This window comes from Podarcis raffonei, chromosome 4 (genome assembly GCF_027172205.1).
Source record: "Podarcis raffonei isolate rPodRaf1 chromosome 4, rPodRaf1.pri, whole genome shotgun sequence".
Classification (NCBI taxonomy): domain Eukaryota; kingdom Metazoa; phylum Chordata; class Lepidosauria; order Squamata; family Lacertidae; genus Podarcis; species Podarcis raffonei.
In genome coordinates this window covers 76,818,744-76,842,476 of record NC_070605.1, presented here as the reverse complement: position 1 = coordinate 76,842,476, position 23,733 = coordinate 76,818,744, and the positions used below count along the sequence as shown (strand labels likewise).

Here is a 23,733-nt window from a genome sequence, read left to right as displayed (position 1 = left end):
ATACCTGAAGGAGCGTCTCCACCCACATCGTTCAGCCTGGACACTGAGATCCAGCGCCGAGGGCCTTCTGGCGGTTCCCTCATTGCGAGAAGTGAGGTTACAGGCAACCAGACAGAGGGCCTTCTCGGTAGTGGCGCCCACCCTGTAGAACACCCTCCCTTCAGATGTGAAGGAAATAAGCAGCTATCCTATCTTTAAAAGACATCTGAAGGGAGCCCTGTTCAGGGAAGTTTTTAATATTTAATGCTGTACTGTTTTTAACACTTGATTGGGAGCCACCCAGAGTGGCTGGGGAAACTCAGCCAGATGGGCGGGGTATAAATAAATAAATATTATTATTATTATTATTATTATTATTATTATTATTAGCCAAAAGGTAGAATAAATATACTCTAAATAAATAACTAGCCGTATACTTTAAAAAAAAAAAACCAGCAACAGCAAGAAGTTAAAACTTTAACTGCCACATTTCGGACAAGTTTCTAAAGTATTTTCAAAGGCAAATCCACAAAATGTGTGTTAAGAGTTGCCCAGTCTTGATGTCAACAAGGCATTAATGATCATGGCTGTGGGACAACGGTCAGCTTTTGACAGGTCTAATTGATTGCTTAAAATTGATGTTACCTTATCTCTTTCCTGGAGGATTGCAAAGTAGCTAGAGTTCTGCAACCAACTGCACTTTTTTTGTTGGCTACATCTCATTTCAGTTTTTAAAAGAACTCTTGGGTGAATGACATCTTGTTAATTAGACAAAACATCCTCTCTGGTTTTCTAATTGATATAGCTGCTCAGGTGCCTTCTTCCTCAACAATGCTTCAGATGTAGGTTTCGCAAAACCATCCACAATAGAGGCAGATATAAAAATTTCATAGGAATCAGTGTATTGTGCAAGTTAAATGAATTATTACATAATTACAACAAAATTATTTCACCTATAGAAATAATTACACAGTTGTACAAAAAAAAAGTTGATGCCACTTTCTAGTCTTACATATTTGGTTGAGATTTAAAATGTCAAATCTGGGCTTCAACGCTAGAGAATGCAGCCTCTAAAAATAATGTGAAACATTACATATTATAGAGATACAGTTAAAGTGCTCATGAGTCTGCAAATGTTTGGCCATTTTGAAACATCATGCAAATAATCTTTTCAGAAGTGTAAAAAATAATTACCATCTAATAACTTCACTTAAAGTCACAAATGTGATTTTTTTTTGCTGCATTAATTAAATGTGCAATTTAATTAAAATGTGAATAAATCACAGAGAATTCACACTCTTGCTTTTGCATCTGCTCACTGGTAAGACAATCCACCCAAAAAATATGGTGCTCTCTTACTGTTTTTCTCCTTGGGAGATACCGTAATAATATGCATAGTATATGGAATTATCCTTTAAAAGGGGAACGAACAAGTATTGGACAAATGAAGCAGCTATTTAAGCTGTTCCAAGTGAGCCCTTATGTTTCAGGTTAAAACCTGACTACGTATAAAGTCTGCACATGAGAGGGGGAAACAGTTTCCTTCACATTCGCTTCCTTCCTCTGTAAAACAACTTTTGGCTCAAACATTCACATTTTGCCATTTGTCCAAGGAACTCACTGAACCAAACCAAAAGCTTCCTAGGTCCATGGCTGATCGCATCCTGGTAGGGAAGGCTCTTCCCAAGTGATCAAAAGTAGACATTCCTAGGGACTGCACTCTCAACAGCCGCTTTCTGGGGTTATGCATGCAGCACACCTGGAACCATGCCTTGCACCCCTTGTTTGAACATGTTCAAGAGAACAGTGCATATGTGGTCTTGTTATGACCCTTCTGGTATCCAAGGAGAGTTAAAAAGTACTGGCAGCAAATGAAACTCGGAGGAAGGTGGTCTTCGGCTGGCTGGCATTTGGTACCGTACATTTTTCCAAAACTTTGTTGATGCCCTTTGAGATTTCTCCGAAAGGCCTTCTTCCCACCTGAGCACTCCATGTTTTTGTTTAAGGTATTTTAATGATTCTGGCATGTTGTCATAGTCTTTTATTTTATCCAGCTCAATCAGTATCACTTTAACTCCATCCCGAATAAGAGCGCTGTACACCGCAATTTCATGCTCAGAGGTCAGTCTCTGCGTGCTGAAGCAGGATGAATCCGGTACCAAGACGATGATCACTCTTCTGCATTGCTTCAGAGTTTCGTCAGCAACACTGACCACCGCTGCATGTAAAGGAAACATCAGTATAGGTTAACTAAGGAATCATATGTACAACTAAATTTCTTTATAAATTAAACATTAAGACCGTTTAGTTTTCATGAAGAAACATCTAATTCAGGAAAAGACATCTGAAGGCAGCCCTGTTTAGGGAAGCTTTTAATGTCTGACGGACTACTGTATTTTAATATTTTGTTGGAAGCCACCCAGAGTGGCTGGGGAAACCCAGCCAGATGGGTGGGGTATAAATAATTTTATTATTATTATTATTATTATTATTATTATTATTATTATTATTATTATACCATCTCGGGTTACAGACGCTTCATGTTACAGAAGCTGCCAACCCACAAATACTACCTCGGGTTAAGAACTTTGCCTCAGGGTGAGAACAGAAATCATGTGGCGGCAGCGGGAGGCCCCATCAGCTAAAGTGGTACCTCAGGTTAAGAACAGTTTCAGGTTAAGAACGGACCTCCAGAATGAATTAAGTTCTTAACCTGAGGTAAGGTAAAGGTAAAGGGACCCCGGGCCATTAGGTCCAGTCGTGGCCGACTCTGGGGTTGCAGCGCTCATCTCGCTTTATTGGCCGAGTGAGCTGGCAAACAGCTTCCGGATCATGTGGCCAACATGACTAAGCCGCTTCTGGCAAACCAGAGCAGCACACAGAAACACTGTTTACCTTCCCACTGAAGCGGTACCTATTTATCTACTTGTACTTTGAAGTGCTTTCGAACTGCTAGGTTGGCAGGAGCAGGGACCGAGCAACGGGAGCTCACCCCATTGCAGGGATTCGAACAGCCGACCTTCTGATCGGCAAGTCCTAGGCTCTGTGGTTTAACCCACAGCGCCACCTGCGTTCCTAACCCGAGGTAAAGGTAAAGGTAAAGGTACCCCTGCCCATACGGGCCAGTCTTGACAGACTCTGGGGTTGTGCGCCCATCTCACTCAAGAGGCCGGGGGCCAGCGCTGTCCAGAGACACTTCCGGGTCACGTGGCCAGCGTGACATCGCTGCTCTGGCGAGCCAGAGCCGCACATGGAAACGCTGTTTACCTTCCCGCTAGTAAGCGGTCCCTATTTATCTACTTGCACCTGGGGGTGCTTTCGAACTGCTAGGTTGGCAGGCGCTGGGACCGAGCAACGGGAGCGCACCCCGCTGCGGGGATTCGAACCGCCGACCTTTCGATCAGCAAGCCCTAGGCGCTGAGGCTTTTACCCACAGCGCCACCCGCGTCCCTTTAACCCGAGGTACCACTGTATTATTATAGCAGTCAATTATGCAAACCGAACCTTAGTCCTCATTTTCTTTGTCCCTGATCCTTATGGCAGGTAGAACAGGCAGTATTGACAATTCTTACCTGACAGGTAACCCTCAGAAGAAGCTATGTATTTCCCACTCAGACTGACACAGGAGAGGGAAAGCAGAAGAAGAAATGATGTATGAAATGCATGGGTAAGAAAATAACCAGATGGTGTTACAAGCAGAGTGGACAACATTGTTGAAGGTTAAGACAAAGTGGTATTCAGGCAGGGGAATTCCACAGCCGAGAGGTCAGGGACAGAACCCTTTTTTTTTTAAGTGAAGACAAAAGGGAGTCCTCAAGGCAGTACATGAAAGTGTCTGTCCAAAGGTAGAGGTCAGGGAGACACAAGAGAAGGCAGAGGGATTATCACTGAAATATCAAAGAAGCGAGATGAAATGTCAAGAAAAAGGAAGAAAGTGGGTCAAGGAAACAATTATTGAGAAGGGATTGGGGTGGGCATTATGATGATCTAGAACCACAAATGTGGAGGAAAACCACATACACATTTAAATCAACACATGAAACTGTTGTATACAGAGTCAAGCTGTTAGTCCAATTAGCTCAGTCTTGTCTATGCAGGCAGCAGCTCTCCAGGGTTTCAGCAATCTTAGCCTACATGGAACTGCCAAAGATGCAAACTGGGACCTTCTGCATGCAAAGTATGGGCTCTAACCCACACATGGTTGAGCATTGCACCCCCAGCTTTTAAAATGAAGTAAATAAAGTAGCATGCGATGGGAGTGGTCTCCCATCCAGGCACTGACCAGAACCAAGCCTCCTTAGCTTCAGCAAGGTGGCTGAATAATGTATGCCCTCAGACCTTGCTTCAGGACCATAGCTTGTACGTATCTGATCTTTTTAAATCGAGATCGCCAAGGACCTTCTGCAAGCAGCTGAGATACAATCATAATTTCAAGTAGTTTACCACGGAGTTTGTCTCCGAACAATGCTCTGTCAAACGTAAACACATTTCTTTAATATACATACCTTGCCCTGGCAGATCGTCCCTTCCACATATAAAGAGCTTATAGCCGCATTGCTTTTCTAAGACTTCAGGCAATGCTTTCAGGACAAAGATATCAGATGAATATGCACAGTTCGCTGAATTTTTGGGATACAACACATACGCATCGTAGAGCTTCCCGTCTGAAACTAGAGAAAGGAAAATGTAGTTTAAAAACATTGTGCTTTCTATGTTTTCCTAAAGGAATCAATATCTCATTCTTTCCTGTTGCTGGAGACTTAGTGTGTGAACCACCACTATGTGTTTGACTATATCAAATAAATCAATAAATAAATAGATACATACATTTATTAGTTGTACCCTGCCCATTGGACTGAGTTGGCCCAGCTACTCTGGGTGGCTTCCAACAAGACTGAGAAATTTTCACATATCTTTTTTTATACCATTGGCTGTTAAAAGGACCAAGAGACAAATAATACCAATGAAATCAAAATTACTCAGTATCCCAAAAGATTTAAGATCAAAGGTCCAGAGTCAGGGTACTTAAAAAAGAAGAAGAAGAAGTATCTGCTTCTTATTAAACATATGCATGGTCTTCTAGATGTTGCTGAACAGTAAGTATAGCAAATGGTCAGTCACGGGAGCTGCATTCCAACAAGGTCTGGATGACCACAGCTGTATGATAAGGGTCGCTATGCTATCACGGCCTCTCAGCTGAAACTAGGCAAAGCATTCCAATCCCTCCTTTTTATAAAAAGCATAGACAGAAATGGCGAGTGAAACATAATCCCTCATGGAAGCCTGTAAGCACTGATTCCTTGTTACAGTGGTACCTTGGTTCTCAAACGCCATGGTATTCAAAAAACTTGGAAACCAAACACTGCAAACCTGGAGGTAAGTGTTCCAGTTTGTGAACTATTTTCAGAAGCCAAACGTGCTCCATTTTGAGTGTTACGCTTCCAATTTGAGTGCCACACTTCCATTTTGAGTGTAACAATGAACTCTGTCTGTTTTTGCTATTTATTTTGCATTTTTATTTTTTGCGGCTTTTTTGTTTTGTTTTTGTGAATGTGTGGAACCCAGTTCAGTTACTGATTTATTGATTGACTGTGTGACTGCAGTACGTTTATTGCTTTCATTTTATGGATCAATGGTCACAATAGATAGTAAAATTCATGTTAAATTGCTGTTTTAGGGGTTTTTTTTTAAAGTCTGGAACGAATTAATTCATTTGGCATTACTTTTTATGGGAAAGCACGCCTTGGTTTTGGAACACTTTGGTTTTGGAATGGGCTTCCAGAACAGATTAAGTTTGAGAACCAAAGTACACTGTACAGTGGTACCTCGGGCTAAGAACTTAATTCGTTCTGGAGGTCCATTCTTAACCTGAAACTGTTCTCAACCTGAGGTACCACTTTAGCTAATGGGGCCTCCTGCCGCCGCCACGCAATTTCTGTTCTCATCCTGAAGCAAAGTTCTTAACCTGAGGTACTATTTCTGGGTTAGCGGAGTCTGTAACCTGAAGCGTCTGTAACCCGAGGTACCACTGTACAACAAAATTTTTTAATGATGGGGAGGAGAAACCCTTTTATTTCTCATTCACCACTAGATGGCATCAAGCTATTGAAAATACAGCAGCAAACTTACCTCCCTTACCCAGAAGAACCTGGCAGGACTCCCGATACCAAAGCACAATGTCAACTTTGAAAAACTTGTAGATGAGCAGAGCTGCCAGTATAACAAGGAGCGGGGAAACAAGACCTCCAATCAAATAACCCTGAAAGTTCCGAGCTGTATTGGCAAAGGTAAAACAAGAAGTTTAAAAAAAGCGAGGCAAATAAACAATGGTGCACAGTGTCATGGTGACAGATTGCATAAGAAGTTTGTGCCCACATAAGAAGAGGACTCTGGATCAGGCCAATGGCCCACCCAGTCCAGCATCCTGTTCTCACAGTGGCCAACCAGATGCCGGTGGGAAAACTTGCAAGCAGGAGTCAAGCCCAAGAGCACTCTCCCCTTCTGTGTTTGCAGCAGCTGGTATTCAGAAGCTCTGTTGACTCCAACTGCAAAGGCAAAGAATGGCAATCATGGCTAGTAACCCCTGATGGTCCTCTTCTCCATGAATTTGTCTAATCCTCCTTTTAAGCCATCCTGCTTGGTGGTCATCACTGCCTCCTGTAGAAGCAGGTTCCATAGTTTAGGTAAAGGTAAAGTCGTGGCCGACTCTGGGGTTGCGGCGCTCATCTCGCTTTACTGGCCAAGGGAGCCGGCGTACAGCTTCCGGGTCATGTGGCCAGCATGACTAAGCCGCTTCTGGTGAACTAGAGCAGCGCACGGAAACGCCGTTTACCTTCCCGCCAGAGTGGTACCTATTTATCTACTTCACTGGCGTGCTTTCGAACTGCTAGGTTGGCAGGAGCAGGGACCAAGCAACGGGAGCTCACCCCGTCGCGGGGATTCGAACCGCCAACCTTCCGACCGGCAAGCCCAAGACTCAGTGGTTTAACCCACAGTGCCACCTGTGTCCCTTAGTTTAACTATGTGTGAATAGTTGTCTTTTCTCTGTCTTGAATCTTCTAATGTTCAGCTTCATTGGATGTCTCCAGCCTCTAGCCTTATGAGAAAACGTATTCAATTTCTCCACATAATTTTCACCTAATCTTAAAAGTCCCAGCTGCTGCAATGTTCTATCATAGGGGAATTGCTCCACCCCCTCGATCATTTTCCTTGTCCTTTTCTGAACTTTTTCCAACTCTACAATATCAATTTTGAGGTGAGGAGACCAGAACTGTAACAGTGGCGTGCGGTCAGTGGACTAGGGGGACAAGGCTAGTCCCCGAAATGTTCCTGGTAAATTAAGAGTAAAGGTAAAGGGACCCCTGACCATTTGGTCCAGTCGTGACCGACTCTGGGGTTGTGGCGCTCATCTCGCTTTATTGGCCGAGGGGGCCGCCGTGCAGCTTCCGGGTCATGTGGCCAGCATGACTGAGCCACTTCTGGCAAACCAGAGCAGCACACGGAAACACCATTTACCTTCCCGCCAGAGTGGTACCTATTTATCTACTTGCACTTTGACGTGCTTTTGAACTGCTAGGTGGGCAGGAGCAGGGACCGAGCAACCGGAGCTCACCCCGTCGCGGGGATTCAAACTGCCGACCTTCTGATCGACAAGTCCTAGGCTCTGTGGTTTAACCTACAGCGCCACCCGCATCCCTAAATTAGAGTATTAAAGTATTAAAGCGTGGCGCCTCCTTCCCAAAGCCCTGGAAGTTTGTGCCCAGCTTCGAGGGGTTGGCATGATAATCCCACAGGGTCCAGGAGCCTTCCAGCCAACTTCCCAAAGCCCACCCGGCTGCTTTCAGCATTTGACTTCCACCACCCCGGAAAAATTCCTGTGGACACCCATGACTACAATTGTTTCCCGTAATATCGCCTGCCCAAATAGAAGCATTTCTTTAAAAAAATTCTAAAACAAATGTTATCAAGCGTGTTTCTGATGCCTGCTTTGTCCCTTCACTTGTTGCACTAGCTGTGTGTACAACAGAAAACCACACAACATGAGGCTGCATGATACCATCTTATACATAAAAAACTTACCTGGAGGTTTTAGCATGATGTATACAACTCTTGGAGCAGTTCTAATAGACCATACAGTGCAGAAGTATTTTTGGTAGTGTTTAGGTTTCACTACAGAAATATTAAACTTTTCTCTCACTAGCTGAAGTTCTCCATTAGGTGACTTATCCCTGGTGGTGTAAAAAAAGCAGAAAAAAATAAGAAACATGAAAGTTTAACAGGGCTGATTTGTATGATGTTGTGTCGCACTTTTCTTGAACAAAGCTACAAGGATTAAAGATAGAGAAACTGTGCTTAAATGCTGAGGGGAATTATTAAATTTCCTGGTTTCAGCAAAAAGCCACGTTTCTTCAGTTTCACTATGAATCATACCAGTATCCAAATTACACAGAAGACGGCCTTCTTAGTGACTGCTCCCAGACTTTGCAACTCCCTCCCTAGAGACATTAGACTGGTTCCCTTCTTGTTATCCTTCTGCCATCAGGTGACTACTTCCTTGTTCCAACAAGGGAATTGGGAATTGACTGCTTTTAATGAAAGAGCTGTGGTGCCATGCTGTTTTTTTATTGTAATTAGCTGTTTGATTTTAATAGAATATATATTCTAACAATGCTTAATTGTTTTTAATGGTTGTTTTTTTAAAATATGTTTTTAGCTGTTCTTATTTTTACCTGTATGCCACCTGTATTTCCCTCTCAGGGGAAAACAGGCAGAGTATAAATAAAAGTATAATAATAATTATAAAATTAATCCTTGATAATTGGTCGGGCGACACTGTCCACAACATTTGGAAAGCACCATATTAGATATCATGCCGCCTTACAATGATTTCAATGTCTAGTCCCATCAAGTAACCCCCAACTTGTCCTAATTCCAAAGACCAAAGGAAATTGAGTTAGTATTTACAGAGACCGTGTGAGTGTTGCTTTTAAATCCCGAGTAGAGTTATCCTCAAGGTTCCAGGATACATATGGTTCATCCCAAATACCCGACGAGGCATTACAGGTCACAGCAATACTGGACCCTAAAAACATGAAAGAATAATTGCAAATAACAGAAACTGTTAGGATGTAGTTTAGGACCATGAAAAAATAGTTTCATATTAAGTGCAGTAGTTGCTTACCAAGTTCTACTTCAACTGAATTATTGTTTGGATAAATGATGTCCAGCGGTATTCTCTTCGGAGGCGCTAACAATGGAAAGAAGTGTTAACAGAAACAACAAATCATCGTTGCACAATCTATTACACGTTGCTCTGCTGGAAGTTCCTGATATTATTTTCTTGTTACTGCGGACTGTCGTCCATTAGCAACCATTTATTTCACTACTCATTGGAAAAAGCCGCTTCATGGTGCATATCCAGATACAAGTAAAACATTTATTGGCAGCCTAGAAACAAAGATTTATACCTAGTGGTTGAACCAACAGATGGCAGCTTGCACAACCAATCTTCCCCTTCACCTCCTGAAAAGCCTTCCCAGACAACCCTCTGAAGAGGATTTTTCAAGGAACTGCATGGGGTGGGAGACTGATTGGTGCAAGCTGTCTTCACTTGTGCAATTGTTGGCTACAATCCAAAATATTTGTATCTTGACCGGACATTACATGCAAGTACATCACAAATGCTATTAATGCTATTAATCAGACTATGAACAAAATCAGACTATCTTGATGCAAACGTTCTGCACATTTATGTCACAATACTTTTTGTTAAGATTCAAGACTCCTCTCTAGAAAAGATGGACTTTTGAAACCTAACATAGATACGCTTAACTGAACATTAACTCCAAAAGCGGCCAGAGTCAAATACCACTTTAAGTGTTCAACAGATCCAGAAGCAGCATGGGAGTAAAAGGACAAAAGAATACAAAAACAAAAATATGATCTTGCCCAGTGCTGTTCTGGAACAAATCACGTTTGTTTTAACAATGCATTCATGATGCATTTGTGGTATTATTAGATAACCTACATTCTGTAGCTTACCAATAGTATTTTCAGGAAAACTCGGAGATGTGGCAGACCTAACCAATAAAGTATCAAGAAGCAAATATATATATTAACTTCTTTATACACAGGGCAGCTGGCAAAAAGGAATAGTTTTCTTATTTGCTGATATGTGGACTTGTACAATGGCAGCTAGCTCCCATTGGGACTGGTGGAGCAGAAGGGACGAAGGCCAACAGTAGGTAAAACCACAAGCCAATGACAGGCAATGCCAACAAATTCTGTTTGTCCCCATTTTCCCCTGCTAAGAAATGTCAACCCTGAGATTAAGGAGGAGGAAGCAGAGGATGTGGTCTGGATGCAAGGAAGAAGGAAGGCAGGTGGTCTTAAGGGAATGAAGCCTGAATTAGTGGGACAGTGTCCCATTTGCTCTAATGGACCAGCCGCAACTGAACTGGTAGGAGTGGGGAGGGAAAGTCTAGCCAGAGCAGGCTGGGAAGTGGTCTTTCCCTGCTTCCCTTACACAAACTTACCAAAAAGAGTTAGACTAATGGCACGAGATACATTCAATTGTCTTCCCAGATAGGTGTATGTCAGCTGGCATATATACACTCCTTTGTCTTTCTCCGTTGCATTTTTAATTGCAAGGAAATCCTCAAAATGGCTAAATCTTCCATCTTCAGATAATCCAGGAGTGCATGCCTGAAATATAAAAAGAGGCAAGAAAAATATTATTAAAAGCTGAAGGCAACAAACTTAGTTCATTTACAGAACCCAAACACAGACTGGCACAATAAAAAGCAGAGAAATGTAATCCACAGAATGTAGACTCACAAAGCTAAGGACAACTGTTGGGAGGGAACGGAGAGTTGCAAATAAGGATTTATCTCCACGCACAAAAGGTAGTATTAGCAAGGTATTATTATCATTCATGCCTGCTTCTTGGGAGAAAAGCAATGACAAACCTAGACAGCATCTTAAAAAACAGAGACATCACCTTGCCGACAAAGGTCCGTATAGTTAAAGCTATGGTTTTCCCAGTAGTGATGTATGGAAGTGAGAGCTGGACCATAAAGAAGGCTGATCGCTGAAGAATTGATGCTTTTGAATTATGGTGCTGGAGGAGACTCTTGAGAGTCCCATGGATTTCAAGAAGATCAAACCTCTCCATTCTTAAGGAAATCAGCCCTGAGTGCTCACTGGAAGGACAGATCATGAAACTGAGGCTCCAATACTTTGGCCACCTCATGAGAAGAGAAGACTCCCTGGAAAAGACCCTGATGTTGGGAAAGACTGAGGGGTACAAGGAGAAAGGGACGACAGAGGACCAGATCGTTGGACAGTGTTCTCGAAGCTACAAACATGAGTCTGAACAAACTGTGGGAGGCAGTGGAAGACAGGAGTGCCTGGCATGCTCTGGTCCATGGGGTCACGAAGAGTCGGACACACTAAACGACTAAACAACAACAACATTATCATTCATGGGGTGGGGGAGATTGGTTCAGAACCTTCCCAGGCTTCAGGTACCTAGTGGTTCAAATAACCAGAAACCTCAACAAACTATACCTCCACAATTACAAGTCCCTGTGGTGACAAATCAACAGAGACTTGAGGAAATGGAACAACACCAATTTCACCCTCTCAGACAAAATAGAGAAAAAACTGCACTCATTTTCTCACACAAAAAGCCAAGAATAAGCCCCAAATACCTGTACCTCCCCTCCTCCGAAGGAGGATGGGGAATCCCCAACATAGAATTATATTACATCACCAACCAAGTACACCACATAATCCTGTACAGTGGTACCTCGCAAGACGAAATTAATTCGTTCTGCGAGTTTTTTCGTCTTGCGAATTTTTCGTCTTGCGAAGCACGGATTCCCTGGGTATTAACGGTTTTAAGAAAAAGGAAACAAACTCGCAAGACGTTTTCATCTTGCGAAGCAAGCCCATAGGGAAATTCGTCTTGCGAAGCAACTCAAAAAACGAAAAACTCTTTCGTCTTGTGAGTTTTTCGTCTTACGAGGCATTCGTCTTGCGAGGTACCACTGTATATTCAAGAAGACGAGACGAAACAATGGGCCCACTTGGGAGAGAGACCATCGAAATCATCCCCACAGCAACATACCCATTTCTCCAAAACAAACTAAAGAAAATCCCCACAACACTGAACAGGTTCCCACAGTCCATGTTTAAAGCATAGAAGGGGAAAGTATGATCTTCGCAGGCAGCTGGATCGAGGCAGGTCGGGGCTGCTGATTCTTCTAGACCTGTCAGCACCCTTCGACATGGTCGATCACAAACTCCTGGACCACCGCCTTGCCGAATTGGGGATCCAGGGCACAGTCCTTCAATGGCTGCGCTCGTTTCTCTCTGGTCGGGGACAGAGGGCGGCACTTGGGGGGGAATTGTCATCGCGCCACTCCTTGGTGTGTTGAGTGCTTCGGGGTGCGATACTCTCCCCAATGCTTTTTAACATCTTTATGCGCCCCCTCGCCCAGCTTGTCTGGAGTTTTGGGCTGGGTTGCCATCAGTATGCCGATGACACCCAACTCTATCTGTTGATGGATGGCCATCCTGACTTGGCCCCAGACACACTGATCAGATGTCTGGAAGCTGTGGCTGGATGGTTACGTGGGAGCCGGTTGAAGTTAAATCCTTCGAAGACAGAGGTCCTCTGGCTGGGACGGGTCGATATGGGATTGAGGGGGCAACTCCCATCTCTTGCGGGGGTGCAGTTAGTGCCAGGACCGTCCGTTAAGAGATTGGGTGTAATCTTCGATACCTCCCTCTCTATGGAGGCGCAGATTACAGCTATAACAAAGGCGGCATTTTTTCATCTCCACCAAGCTAAGCAGTTGGCTCCTTATCTCTCTCGCCCTGACCTAGCCACTGTGATCCATGCGACGGTCACCTCCAGACTGGATTATTGTAACTCGCTCTACGTGGGGCTGCCCTTGAGACTGACCCAGAAACTCCAGCGGGTGCAGAATGCTGCGGCGAGACTCCTTATGGGGTCTTCGCTGCGAGATCACATTCATCCGGTACTATACCAGCTGCACTGGCTCCCGGTGGAGTACAGGATCAAGTTTAAGGTGCTGGTTTTAACCTTTAAAGCCCTATACGGCCTAGGACCCTCGTACCTACAGGACCCCCTCTCCTGGTATGTCCCACAGAGGAACTTACGGTCTGCAAATAAAAACATCCTGAAGGTCCCAGGCCACAGAGAGGTTAGGCTGGCCTCAACTAGAGCCAGGGCTTTCTCGGCTGCGGCTCCAATCTGGTGGAACGCTCTGTCACAAGAGACTAAGGCCCTGCGGGACCTGACATCTTTCCGCAGGGCCTGCAAGACAGAGCTGTTCCACCAGGCCTTTGGTCAGGGCGCAGCCTGACTCTCTCCTCTGGCAATCTGCATAGAATTTTGCTTAACGGTTGCCATCAATTTGATTTAAATTAATTTTTATAATGAAATGTTTTTAGAATGTTGGATTATTTGATTGTTGTTAGCCGCCCTAAGCCCGGCTTCGGCTGGGGAGAGCGGGATATAAATAAAATTTATTATTAATTATTATTATTATTATTATTATTATTATTATTATTATTATGTAGGCAAATTATCCCCATTCCCACTAACCCCCCTGACCTATCGCCAACTATTCCAACATGCAGCACAAAACCCCCAGATAAAAACCTGGCAAGCCATATGCCTACACTGTCTAAAAGACTTCTACAAAAATGGCAAACCCATACCAACACAATAAATACAAGAGAAACTAGGGGACACCCAAATACCTTGGCTAACACATCATCAACTACATGCCTTCTTAAACAATCCAGCAGTAAAATCAGCAGCCACAAGGCCCTTGACCTCCTTCGAAAAGCTTCTGACAGCAGAGGGACACGGTAAAGGGATGGTATCCACAATATACAAAATACTGCTCCAAAATCCCACAAACCCCCTTGACACAATCAAAGAACAATGGGAGCAGGACATAGGCTCTGAAATTAACTCCATGTTAATGGAGAAATGTTAAAAGAAATAACATTATTTCTTTTTTTACAGCACAAATGGCTAGTGAAAAATGTTGACGTGTAGATGTTGACTATCTTTATCTTTTTCACTGCTGTCTTCTTTTAATCTCTTTTACTATTAAAACCATTTAAAATAATTAAAATCACTGTTAACTGTTTTAATGGATCATTTTAGTATTTCTTGTGAACCACTTAGATGTTTTCATAATTTTTTTATTTTAAAAAAAAGGTGGGAACAAACTATTCTTAGCATCTGATACTTAAAAGATTTCAAAAAAGTTTGTTCTCAAGTGTGTATGCACTGGATTACAGTTATCTCTCTCACACACAGTTTCTTAAGATGTCAGGAGGGTGGACATCCTTCCTTCCTTTTAGAGTAAAAATTGGAACAATTTACGTGTTCCCAGCTGCATCTTCTTAGCAGTTACTTTTGCTTGTCTTAGCATAGTTTGCTTTGTTCATATATTTCTATTCATGTATGAGATGCTCCATGTATTTTTGTTCATATTTTAAAACTACTTGGGGGGGGGGAATAGGCGTCTTACTAGCCAAAAGCCACATGTACCATATTTTGAAGTTTGTATCAGAAAACAGTATGAATTGCAAATCCAGCAACAACCATGCCATCTCTCACCAGCAGAGGGAGAGAAGGGAAGCAGGACTATCCCACTGGCCCTACTGAGACATCAGCAATGCTTGGCTCATCTTTTCCTTAAACGAGGAACCTTTGGCCCTCCAGATGTTGTTACTCTACAAACTCACATCAACCCCAGCAAACATAAGCAATAGCCAGGGGTGATGGGAGCAGCAATTCACCAACACCTAAGGGGTCAAAGCTTCCCCAACCCCTGCCTTAAACTATTCCTATTTCAGCTGGTTGTTGTTGGAACTTGATGACCTATATCTAGTGCTTTAGTTTGCTGCCTTCCTCCTCCTAGTTTTTGTGCTGTGTCTTTTAAATTGTAATGTTTCATGCAAGACCCACAGAAGGTTCTCCACAACCAAATATGGCCCACCACCTGAATGTGGTTCCCCACCTCTGATTTAGGAAAAAAAGATACCGCCAATAAGATAAAACATTCAAAAGGCTGTTATCACACAGAAAGACACCAACCTTGGACCACTGAAGTGGAGTCCTTTCACTTTCAAAATTCTGGAGGTCGGGACACTTTAGCTTTCCAGTATTATGCAAATGTATTCTTTGTGGATAAACGTAATTTCTATTAAAGCATAAACCATCATCGTTCTTGAAAACACGGAGCTCCTTCCTATCTCTTGTTGAATTTCTGTTATGAAAAAAAGGGATATCAGTACATCTATTAATTATTAAGAGATACCCACAGGATACTGGCATTATATTAGCATTTAATGATTAGAAAAACATCATGAGAATAACCAGATCTGGGTGCACTTTTTAGAATAGTAAGATGTGGAATTGGATCACAATTCAGCAGACAAGAACCAACTCAAAATAATAATACTCTAGAAGTGTCTGGCTGTTTATTGTTAGTTTGTTGTTCCAGGAAGTAGAAGAAGAAAATAAATGAAGGACAGAATATAAAAATGTGTAAGGGATGGCTTAAGAGGCAACATTGTGGCCAGGAGGTTTGGTTTCATGGTGTTCATAAAATGCCAGAATTAGCTGGAATAACATGATGTAACAGTTCTAAAAAAATTACTGGGGGAAAACAAAAATGATCCTTTTGTTTATATTGGATTGTAGCCAGTGCTGCCATTTCACATGCGCTACAGACCTCCACTTGTGCAACAGAGCTTCCCGTTGTGGACCCTGTGGGGCAGAATTTGGGGTGCACAGAAAGAAGTCGCCCCACTGTGCACCACTTACAGAGATACTTACTTTTGCATCTTGCTCTTTTTTCCAAGAATTGTATTTTATAGCCTGAAAACTATAGGTTGTTAGGTTATTAGGCTGAGGTCATGTTCAGATGGCCAACTTCACAAATCATGGCTGAAGCCACATACAAACATGATGGCTGCCTGCTAATCCCTTCTCCCATCCCTCTGCATCATGCATCTTTCTGCATGGCCTGCAAGATGGAGCTGTTCTGCCAGGCCTTTGATTGGGGTTCAGTCTGATTCTTTTCTTTTTGTATAAGAACAAGCATTAAAGAGGCCTCCTAGCCCGCTCACAGGTCCTTTATAAGACCAGTAGTAACAGTTGGCCCTGGAGAATATTAACCACTCTTAATTTTACCCATGGACTCCCATCTGTCCAGATTTAATTTCCTTTGAACTAATTTTACGATGTATTTTAATTAATTGATTGCCTGTTTTTATGTTCTTAGTTTTATGATGGTAGCTGCCCTGAGCCCAACTCCAGCCAGGGCGGGCGGGGTACAAAGAAAATTTTATTATTATTATTATTACCTTCTGAGCAAAGAGCATGGATTGCATTCAGCAACAGTTCCCTGTTATCTCCAAACGGTGTGCATCAAGCTTTAAAGAAATTACAGTGACTGGAGAGAAATAAAACTTACCTCCTGTATCAATTTTACTAAACACATAGGGGAAAAAATGTAGTTGACTCCAATGCATGTTTTATTTCAAAGAAGTCTCAGCAGGGTTTATACACAGCCTGCAGATTGCTTCTCACTTCAACATTACACAACTGAAGCCCCCCAAAAATTGTTAAGACAAAATGGGCAAAATTCTAAATTTATGTTTCCCTATCGTTGCTGAACTCACTCAAGTCAGAACTATAGAACCTAACAGCTACTTTCAATTGAGGGGAAAAAACATGAACTTTGCAGAAACTTACTGAATGCGACACTCATAAAATCCGGAGTCTTCTATCATTGCAGGGCTAAACCAAAGCCTGTCTCCTCGTTGATGGATCCTGGAGTAGTTATCCGTAGTTATGGGTATATCACTACCGTTTATGTGCCAAGTCACAGAGTAATTGGATTGTTTGGAAGACAGCAGCGGACAGCAGATGACCCCAGGCTCCCCCGCACGCACATTGGTCGCTAAGCGTACACCTAATGAGTAAATTGCATATAATGTGTGACAAATGATGTACTTTGCTAGTGCAAACAGACACACCTGCAGTAAGCCTGAAAATTCACAACACAGCTCCCCATCATTCCACTGTGTGCCAACTCATTTGTGCCAACTTTGTCTTTCTTCCTTGCACCTTGCAATTAGCAACGCTGCCCAAACTTACTATCTAGCTAGCACAAACTCGTCCAACTAGTAGTATGAACTTGTCCCATGAATGCTCAGATGCATTATGAAACTAACAGCACTTGCACGTCCCAAATCATTCTCCGGCTCCAATTGAATCTGAGGTGCTGCATTGTCAGGTTAACTGCATCTTCCCCTGTATTCCCCACCCCAAACCCAGGGTGGAAAACTGTCTCCTTCTATTTATCTGGCAACTGCTGCGGCTGGAAAATCTGACTGGAGGCTTTTGAGAAAGGCTCCCTTCCTCTAGCCTGGAACGTGGGAAGACTGCAAGCAACAGATAAGGCAGCCTTGCAAGGGCAGGATTGTTATTTGACCCTGTTTCATTCCCAAACAGCCAAATCCTAATCACGTCAACTCAGGAGCAAGGTTTACTCCAACGTAGGTAGGGTTAGGATTGCAGGCACAGAGAATGCCACAGGGCCCTAATGTGGAATTGGGAGGGGGGCGTGTGGAGAAGTCAAGTTTACTGAACCAAGAGAGGGGGCGCATATATGAGTATCTGCAAATCACAGCTTGTGCGACACAGCTCTCAGAATTTTAGAAATGCAAGCATAACACCATGCAATACACGTCTGATACATTCTTAATGCAAAACTGGCAAGATTTAATTGAGAATGCAATTCAGCTTCTTAACAGAAACACAAAGAAGAGCCCAGGAAGCCAATTCCGCAACCATTCGTTATCAAACAAAATATAATCGCTGGTGATGTAAAATACTGCAATTTAATGTAATCTTGAGTGTTGGCGCATCTGCTGCTTCTTTAAGAGTTTTGAGATGAGAGGAATTTTGCTTGAGATTTTCTAGAAGGGTTCATGAGAAGTTCACCTCTGAATATTGCATTCATTGAGCAAAGTATGAGGCACTACAGTATCAGAGTATATACAGGCAACAACCAGTATGACGGTATATATAAAACATAAAATTAAAATGTTTTTTGAAGAATAAATGGGTTAAGAACAGCTCTTCCCATTTTTGTTGGGAAAAGTGCTGCATTTTGAGAAACTGCAACCCCAGTTGACTCATGGCGGGCGGAGGGAGAGAGAGAAAACTGTGATGGATGTTCATCACTTGACTATAGGTTAACTAGTGATGAATATACACACAAGTGAAGCACTACAGACCACAGACACAGCCTTCATATTCCCTCATATGCACTGGTTTTCACCTGCGCTTTTCAAGTTTGTGCATTCTCAGAGTAATTAAGCAAGCAGGCAGAAATAAAGTAAGAGCTATGCACCTGCAAAATAACGAAAACAAACCAGCCCCTCATGGAAGCGGCACTTATATTTGTGTAACTTTGTGGAGAAACTAGATGGGAGTATGATTACATCCACCATGGTGTAGGTAGCTAAAGCAAGCAAGCAAACAAACAAATAAGAAACATAAATTTGACTTACAAATACTGGACGAAGAATAAGCCAGACAGATCCAGCATAAGAGCTGCAACGCAGATACCATCTTCTGCTGACAAAGGAAAGGGAAGATATTCAGGGCTGCAGTAGCTTTCTAAAATTCTGTGCTACAGTCAAAATGTTCACAATATGTATAAAGGGGAAGGATGACATAGCCGATGCTAAGGACTATTGCATTTAGAAGAAAGTCAAATAAACCTGAAGTTCACAAAAATAACTAGCAGAGCCACACTTACCTACCAGCCATCAGTGGTGTAAAAAAAAACACATTTCGTAAAGAGCCCTGTTTGATCACCTGGTTAATGAAATGAATTTGGTTTCATATCCTGGACCCTTTGTGTGTCCTTAGGCCAGTTACCATCTCTCAGTCTAATTTACATCAGAGGCTTGAAAGGATTTTTAAAAAGTGATACTCCCCACCATGCAAACGGCTATTTGAAAGTTCATGTCAAGCTTGGTGTCAGGGAACTGCCATCGGAGGAGCAGGAGGTGAAAGGGCTCACAGAGGGTGAGAGAGACCATTCAGCTGAGGAGGGAACCAGCAGGGGGAGAAGTGGAGTTCCAAGGGAAAGTGAGTCGGAGGGAGGGCTCAGAGACACTTCCAGCGAAAATAGTGGGGAGGTTTCAGGACCTCCCATAGGGACACCTACTCCTCGCCGGAAACTGTCACGCCGAGAGTCCAGAAGACGCGTTTCCGTTAAGGAGCTTTTATGCTGGAAGAAGTTCCGTAAACGCCCACTGTCCGATTCTACGAGCGACTGATGGAGCCATGCTTAAGGAGCTCCGTCACAGACAGAGGTTTGTGGACTTAGCCAAACTCTGAGGGACTAGGATTTTACGCACAAGCAGCTCACCATCCCATCACAGCAATCGGACAGTCCCTGAAAGCAGCTTGTGCAGAGAGGCATCATGAGCAACCCAGCCGGAGCCGGGGAGCAGGAGGAGCTGGAGAGGGTCCAAGCCTGGAAGAAAGGTACAGGGTGTTGGAAGTCCAGCTAGCGCTGCAAACGGCGAGGCTAGAGGAAAGGAGGGCGCAGGATGCAGAAAAGGCAAAAGGCGCTACACTAGCAAGAAAGATGCCAGGATTGGTGCAGAAGTTTGGGGGGGACCCCAGGAACTATCAAGCCTTTAGGACAGAGATGCAGTATGCTCTCGAGCTGCAGTTTGACGACTTTCCCGACGAGGCATCGCGAGTGGCGTTTGTGATTGGCCATCTCGAAGGGGGGGCGAGAGACTGGGTTAGACCCCTGATGGCAGGGAATAGTGAAATGCTGAAGGACACGAGGAAGTTTTTTCGCGCCATGGATTTGATGTTTTCCAGCGAGATTGAACAGGGACTGGTGCGCAGACAATTGATGGCTTGTAAACAGGGTAGCCGATCGGTTCGTGAGTACTGGACTGAGTTTACAATGTTGATACATAAATTGGGGTGGGACCTATCGGCGGAACCCATTCAAATGCTTTTTGAAGAGGGGCTTTCTTCGGCGGTGAAAGACGAACTTTCCCGGGCGCCCAGGGCGGAGTCTATGGACCAGCTGACCAAATCAGCGCTGACCATTGGAGCGCGCCAGGAGGCAAGAGCCTTGGAGAAGCGGGAGGGGAAAGGAGAGCGTTGGAGGGATTTCCGCATTCCAGAGATTCCAGAGCCAAATTTCCCGCCAGGAGAGCCGATGGAAGTTGGAACAGCGCGCACGCAGTTTCAAATCCCAGTGAAGGGAGGAGGAAGGAGGGAAAGAGCACCAAGAAATGTTATCTCTGCCAGCAGCCAGGTCACTTTGCCAGAGTCTGCCCGCAAAGAAAGGAATGGCAAGGGATGGCGGGAGCTGTTGGGGGGAAGGAGGAGGGAGTCCAGGAGCCAGTAAAAGCCAACGCCTGGCTGCCACCGTCAGGGCACTGCAGCCAGGCCAAGGAGCAGTAAAAGTGCCCACTCCGGAACCTCCAAGACCAGCCCTGGTAATAGAGGTGTTGCTAGAGCTGGCAAACGGATACCCACAAAAGACAAAGGCGCTGTTGGACTCAGGCAGCTCCTGTAATTTTATGAGTAAGGAGTTTGCAGCTGAACACCAGATACAGATACTCCCTTTAAGCAACCCCCTGCAGGTGACCACGATCGATGGGAGGGAGCTGTTGGGAGGAGAAGTTAGCCTACAGACCGTCCCAATGGTTATGAGGGTGGCCAGGCACACCGAAAGGATAGCGTTCAATGTGGCCACCCTGGGAGGGGCTCCCGTTATTTTGGGAATGAGCTGGCTAGCGTTGCATGATCCGCTAGTGGGCTGGCATCAGAGAGTGGTTTCCTTTGGGTCAGCACATTGCCTGGAACACTGCAGAGAGGGAAAGGTGCCAGAAGGGGCAAAAGCCTTTCTAGCAGGGACGGAAGTGGCGGACAAAGGGAAGGTGCCCAAACAATACGCTGACCTGAGCAAGGTCTTCAGCGAAAGGGAAGCAGATAAACTACCACCGCATAGAGCCTTTGACTGCCAAATTAACCTGGTCCCTGGGGCCCAGCTCCCCGTGGGCAAGCTGTACGCCATGTCAGACAGGGAAATGCAGGAGTTAAGGGAGTTTATTGATAAAAACCTGAAGAGGGGCTTCATCAGAGAGTCCAGAGCGGTGGGGGGGAGCCCAGTGTTTTTTGAGGTCAAAAAAAAACACGGATAAACCCAGCCTTGTAGTGGACTTTAGAGCCTTAAATGCAGTGTCAGAACCAGTGGCTTTCCCCATGCCCAGAATTGATGACATTTTGACCAGGGTGAGGAAGGGAAAGATATTCACGAAACTGGACCTGAGAGGGGCATACAACCTGATACGAGTAAGGAAAGGGGATGAATGGAAAACCACCATGTTCACCCCTTTGGGGGCTTTTGAATATTTAGTTATGCCATTCGGATTACAATCAGGCTCCGCATGTTTTCAATCGTTCATGAACCATGTCCTGGGACCTCTGCTCTACAAGAATTGCGTGGCCTTCCTCGATGACGTGTTGATATATTCAGAGAATGAGGAGCAGCATGTAAAGGATGTCAGGGAAGTGCTGAGCCAACTGCAAGCAAACCAGCTGTGGGTGAAATTGGAGAAGTGTCAGTTTCACACCAAGGAGGTGGAATTCCTGGGGTACCGCTTATCAGACAAGGGATTAGCCATGGATCCAGGCAAGGTCCAGGCGGTGCTGGAATGGAAGACACCGAAAACGAAAAAGGATGTGCAAAGGTTCTTGGGGTTTGGGAACTTTTACCGTAAATTCATCAAGAACTTTGCCCACTTAACGGCTCCCATCACGGACTGTCTCAGCAGCAAGAAGAAATTCGTTTGGACAGCGGAGGCGGAGCAAGCATTTGAGGAATTGAAAAGGGCATTCGCTTCGGAAGAACAGCTCCTGCATGTGGATTTACAAAAACCCATGAGAGTGGAAACTGATGCCTCAGACCGGGCGGTGGGGGCGGTGCTGCTTCAGCCGGGGAGCAATAAGTCGGAATGGAGACCGTGTGCCTTCTTTTCGCGTAAGCTGAACAAATCCGAGAGGAACTACACCGTATATGACCGAGAACTACTCGCCATTCACAAAGCGTTCCGGAGATGGAGACATTTACTAATTGGCGCACAGCATAAGGTGCAAGTGTGTACGGACCACAAGAATTTGGAGTATTGGAGAACGGCACGAGTGCTCAACCAACGACAAGTGAGGTGGGCCCAGGAGTTCTCCAAATTCCATTTTGAAATTTGCTATGTGCCAGGTCCAGAAAACATCAGAGCGGACGCTCTCTCACGCAAACCTGAATATTTGGAGGGGGAGGGAGCACCTGAAGAGAGACATATTATCCCAGAGGACCGCTGGGTGTGTGGGGCGGCCTGGGTGGGGCAAAGGGAACTGGTAGAGGGAACGGTAAATGATGAATACGCCCAGAATAAGCTCAGAGGTTTAAGGAGAGAGGGAGAAGACCCCGGAGGTTTTGAAGAAAGAAACGGGGCATTGTATTACAAAGGGGCACTATATATACCCGAAGGGGAATTGAGGGGGAGAGTACTCAAACAGCTGCACGACAACCCCACAGCGGGGCATTTTGGGCAACACAAGACCATGTGGTTGGTGACCAGGGAGTTTTGGTGGCCCAAGGTGAGGGAGGATGTACGGGAGTATGTGAGAGGGTGTGACCAATGCCAGAGAGCCAAAGGAGAAAGGCGGGCGCCAGCGGGTTTATTAGAACCATTACCCACACCAGAACGACCGTGGGAGGCGGTATCGATAGATTTTATGACTGATCTGCCTAAATCCCAGGGGAAAACCGCCATACTAGTCGTAGTAGACCTGTTAACTAAGATGGGTCACTTTGTAGCTTGCTCACATGCAATCACGGCGGAAGAGACAGCGAAATTGTTTGTAGAACATATTTTTAGGCTGCATGGCGCCCCCTTGAGGGTGGTCTCCGACAGAGGGAAACAGTTCACGTCCAGGTTCTGGAGGAAACTTATGAGCTTGTTGCACGTAGAGGTCAACTTTTCGACTGCCAGGCACCCTGAGACCAATGGGCAGGCGGAGAGGGCAAACGGTATCCTCCAACAATACCTGAGGTGTTATGTCAATGACAGAGAGAACGATTGGGTCGAAAAGTTGGCGCTAGCGGAATTTGCTTACAATAATGCGGAGAATGTGTCCACCGGGATGAGCCCCTTTTTGGCTAATTATGGGTGCCACCCCAGGGCGTTTCCAGGGGGAGGAGGGGAGAGATGGAGTGTCCCGGCCGCCGAACATTTTGTAGAAGAAATGGAAGCGATCCATCGTCAACTCCAACTCAACTTAGAAAGGGCCAAAGAAGAATATAAGAGGCAGGCAGACAAGAGCAGAAGGGAAGGTGAAACCATTAGGGTGGGGAGTCAGGTCTGGCTATCAACCCAAGGGTTGCCGTTCAAGGGGGGTTGCAAGAAATTGAGACCCAAAAGATTGGGACCATTTGAGGTCATCCAACAGGTCAACACAGTGGCTTTCAGACTCCGGTTACCGAACCACATGAAACTGCACCCAGTATTCCACAGGTCATTACTGTCACCATATAGGGGGGAAGGTGAAGGGGTATCCACACGGGGGCCAGTCTTAGAAGAAAG

The 23,733-nt window shown here is 44.6% G+C and overlaps 1 protein-coding gene across 3 annotated transcripts in view; it reads right to left on the bottom strand.

The window, feature by feature from the left end:
- Positions 1-1,241: 1,241 nt before the first annotated feature.
- The window catches only part of LOC128411795 (interleukin-1 receptor type 1-like), a 29,347-nt gene continuing 6,855 nt past the window's right edge, over positions 1,242-23,733 (bottom strand). For 2 of the 3 annotated variants that reach the window (XM_053384226.1, XM_053384227.1), the window contains exons 2-11: positions 18,619-18,682; positions 16,793-17,012; positions 15,128-15,299; positions 10,515-10,683; positions 9,161-9,226; positions 8,944-9,061; positions 8,059-8,207; positions 6,109-6,252; positions 4,485-4,649; positions 1,242-2,197 (exon numbers count right to left, since the gene is read on the bottom strand). In XM_053384226.1, the coding sequence (XP_053240201.1) occupies positions 1,803-2,197; positions 4,485-4,649; positions 6,109-6,252; positions 8,059-8,207; positions 8,944-9,061; positions 9,161-9,226; positions 10,515-10,683; positions 15,128-15,299; positions 16,793-17,012; positions 18,619-18,679 (1,659 nt within the window). In that variant the 5' untranslated portion in view covers positions 18,680-18,682 and the 3' untranslated portion in view covers positions 1,242-1,802. Of the gene's footprint in view, positions 2,198-4,484; positions 4,650-6,108; positions 6,253-8,058; positions 8,208-8,943; positions 9,062-9,160; positions 9,227-10,514; positions 10,684-15,127; positions 15,300-16,792; positions 17,013-18,618; positions 18,686-23,733 lie in introns of all 3 variants that reach the window. The other variant, XM_053384225.1, reaches the window with a different exon arrangement.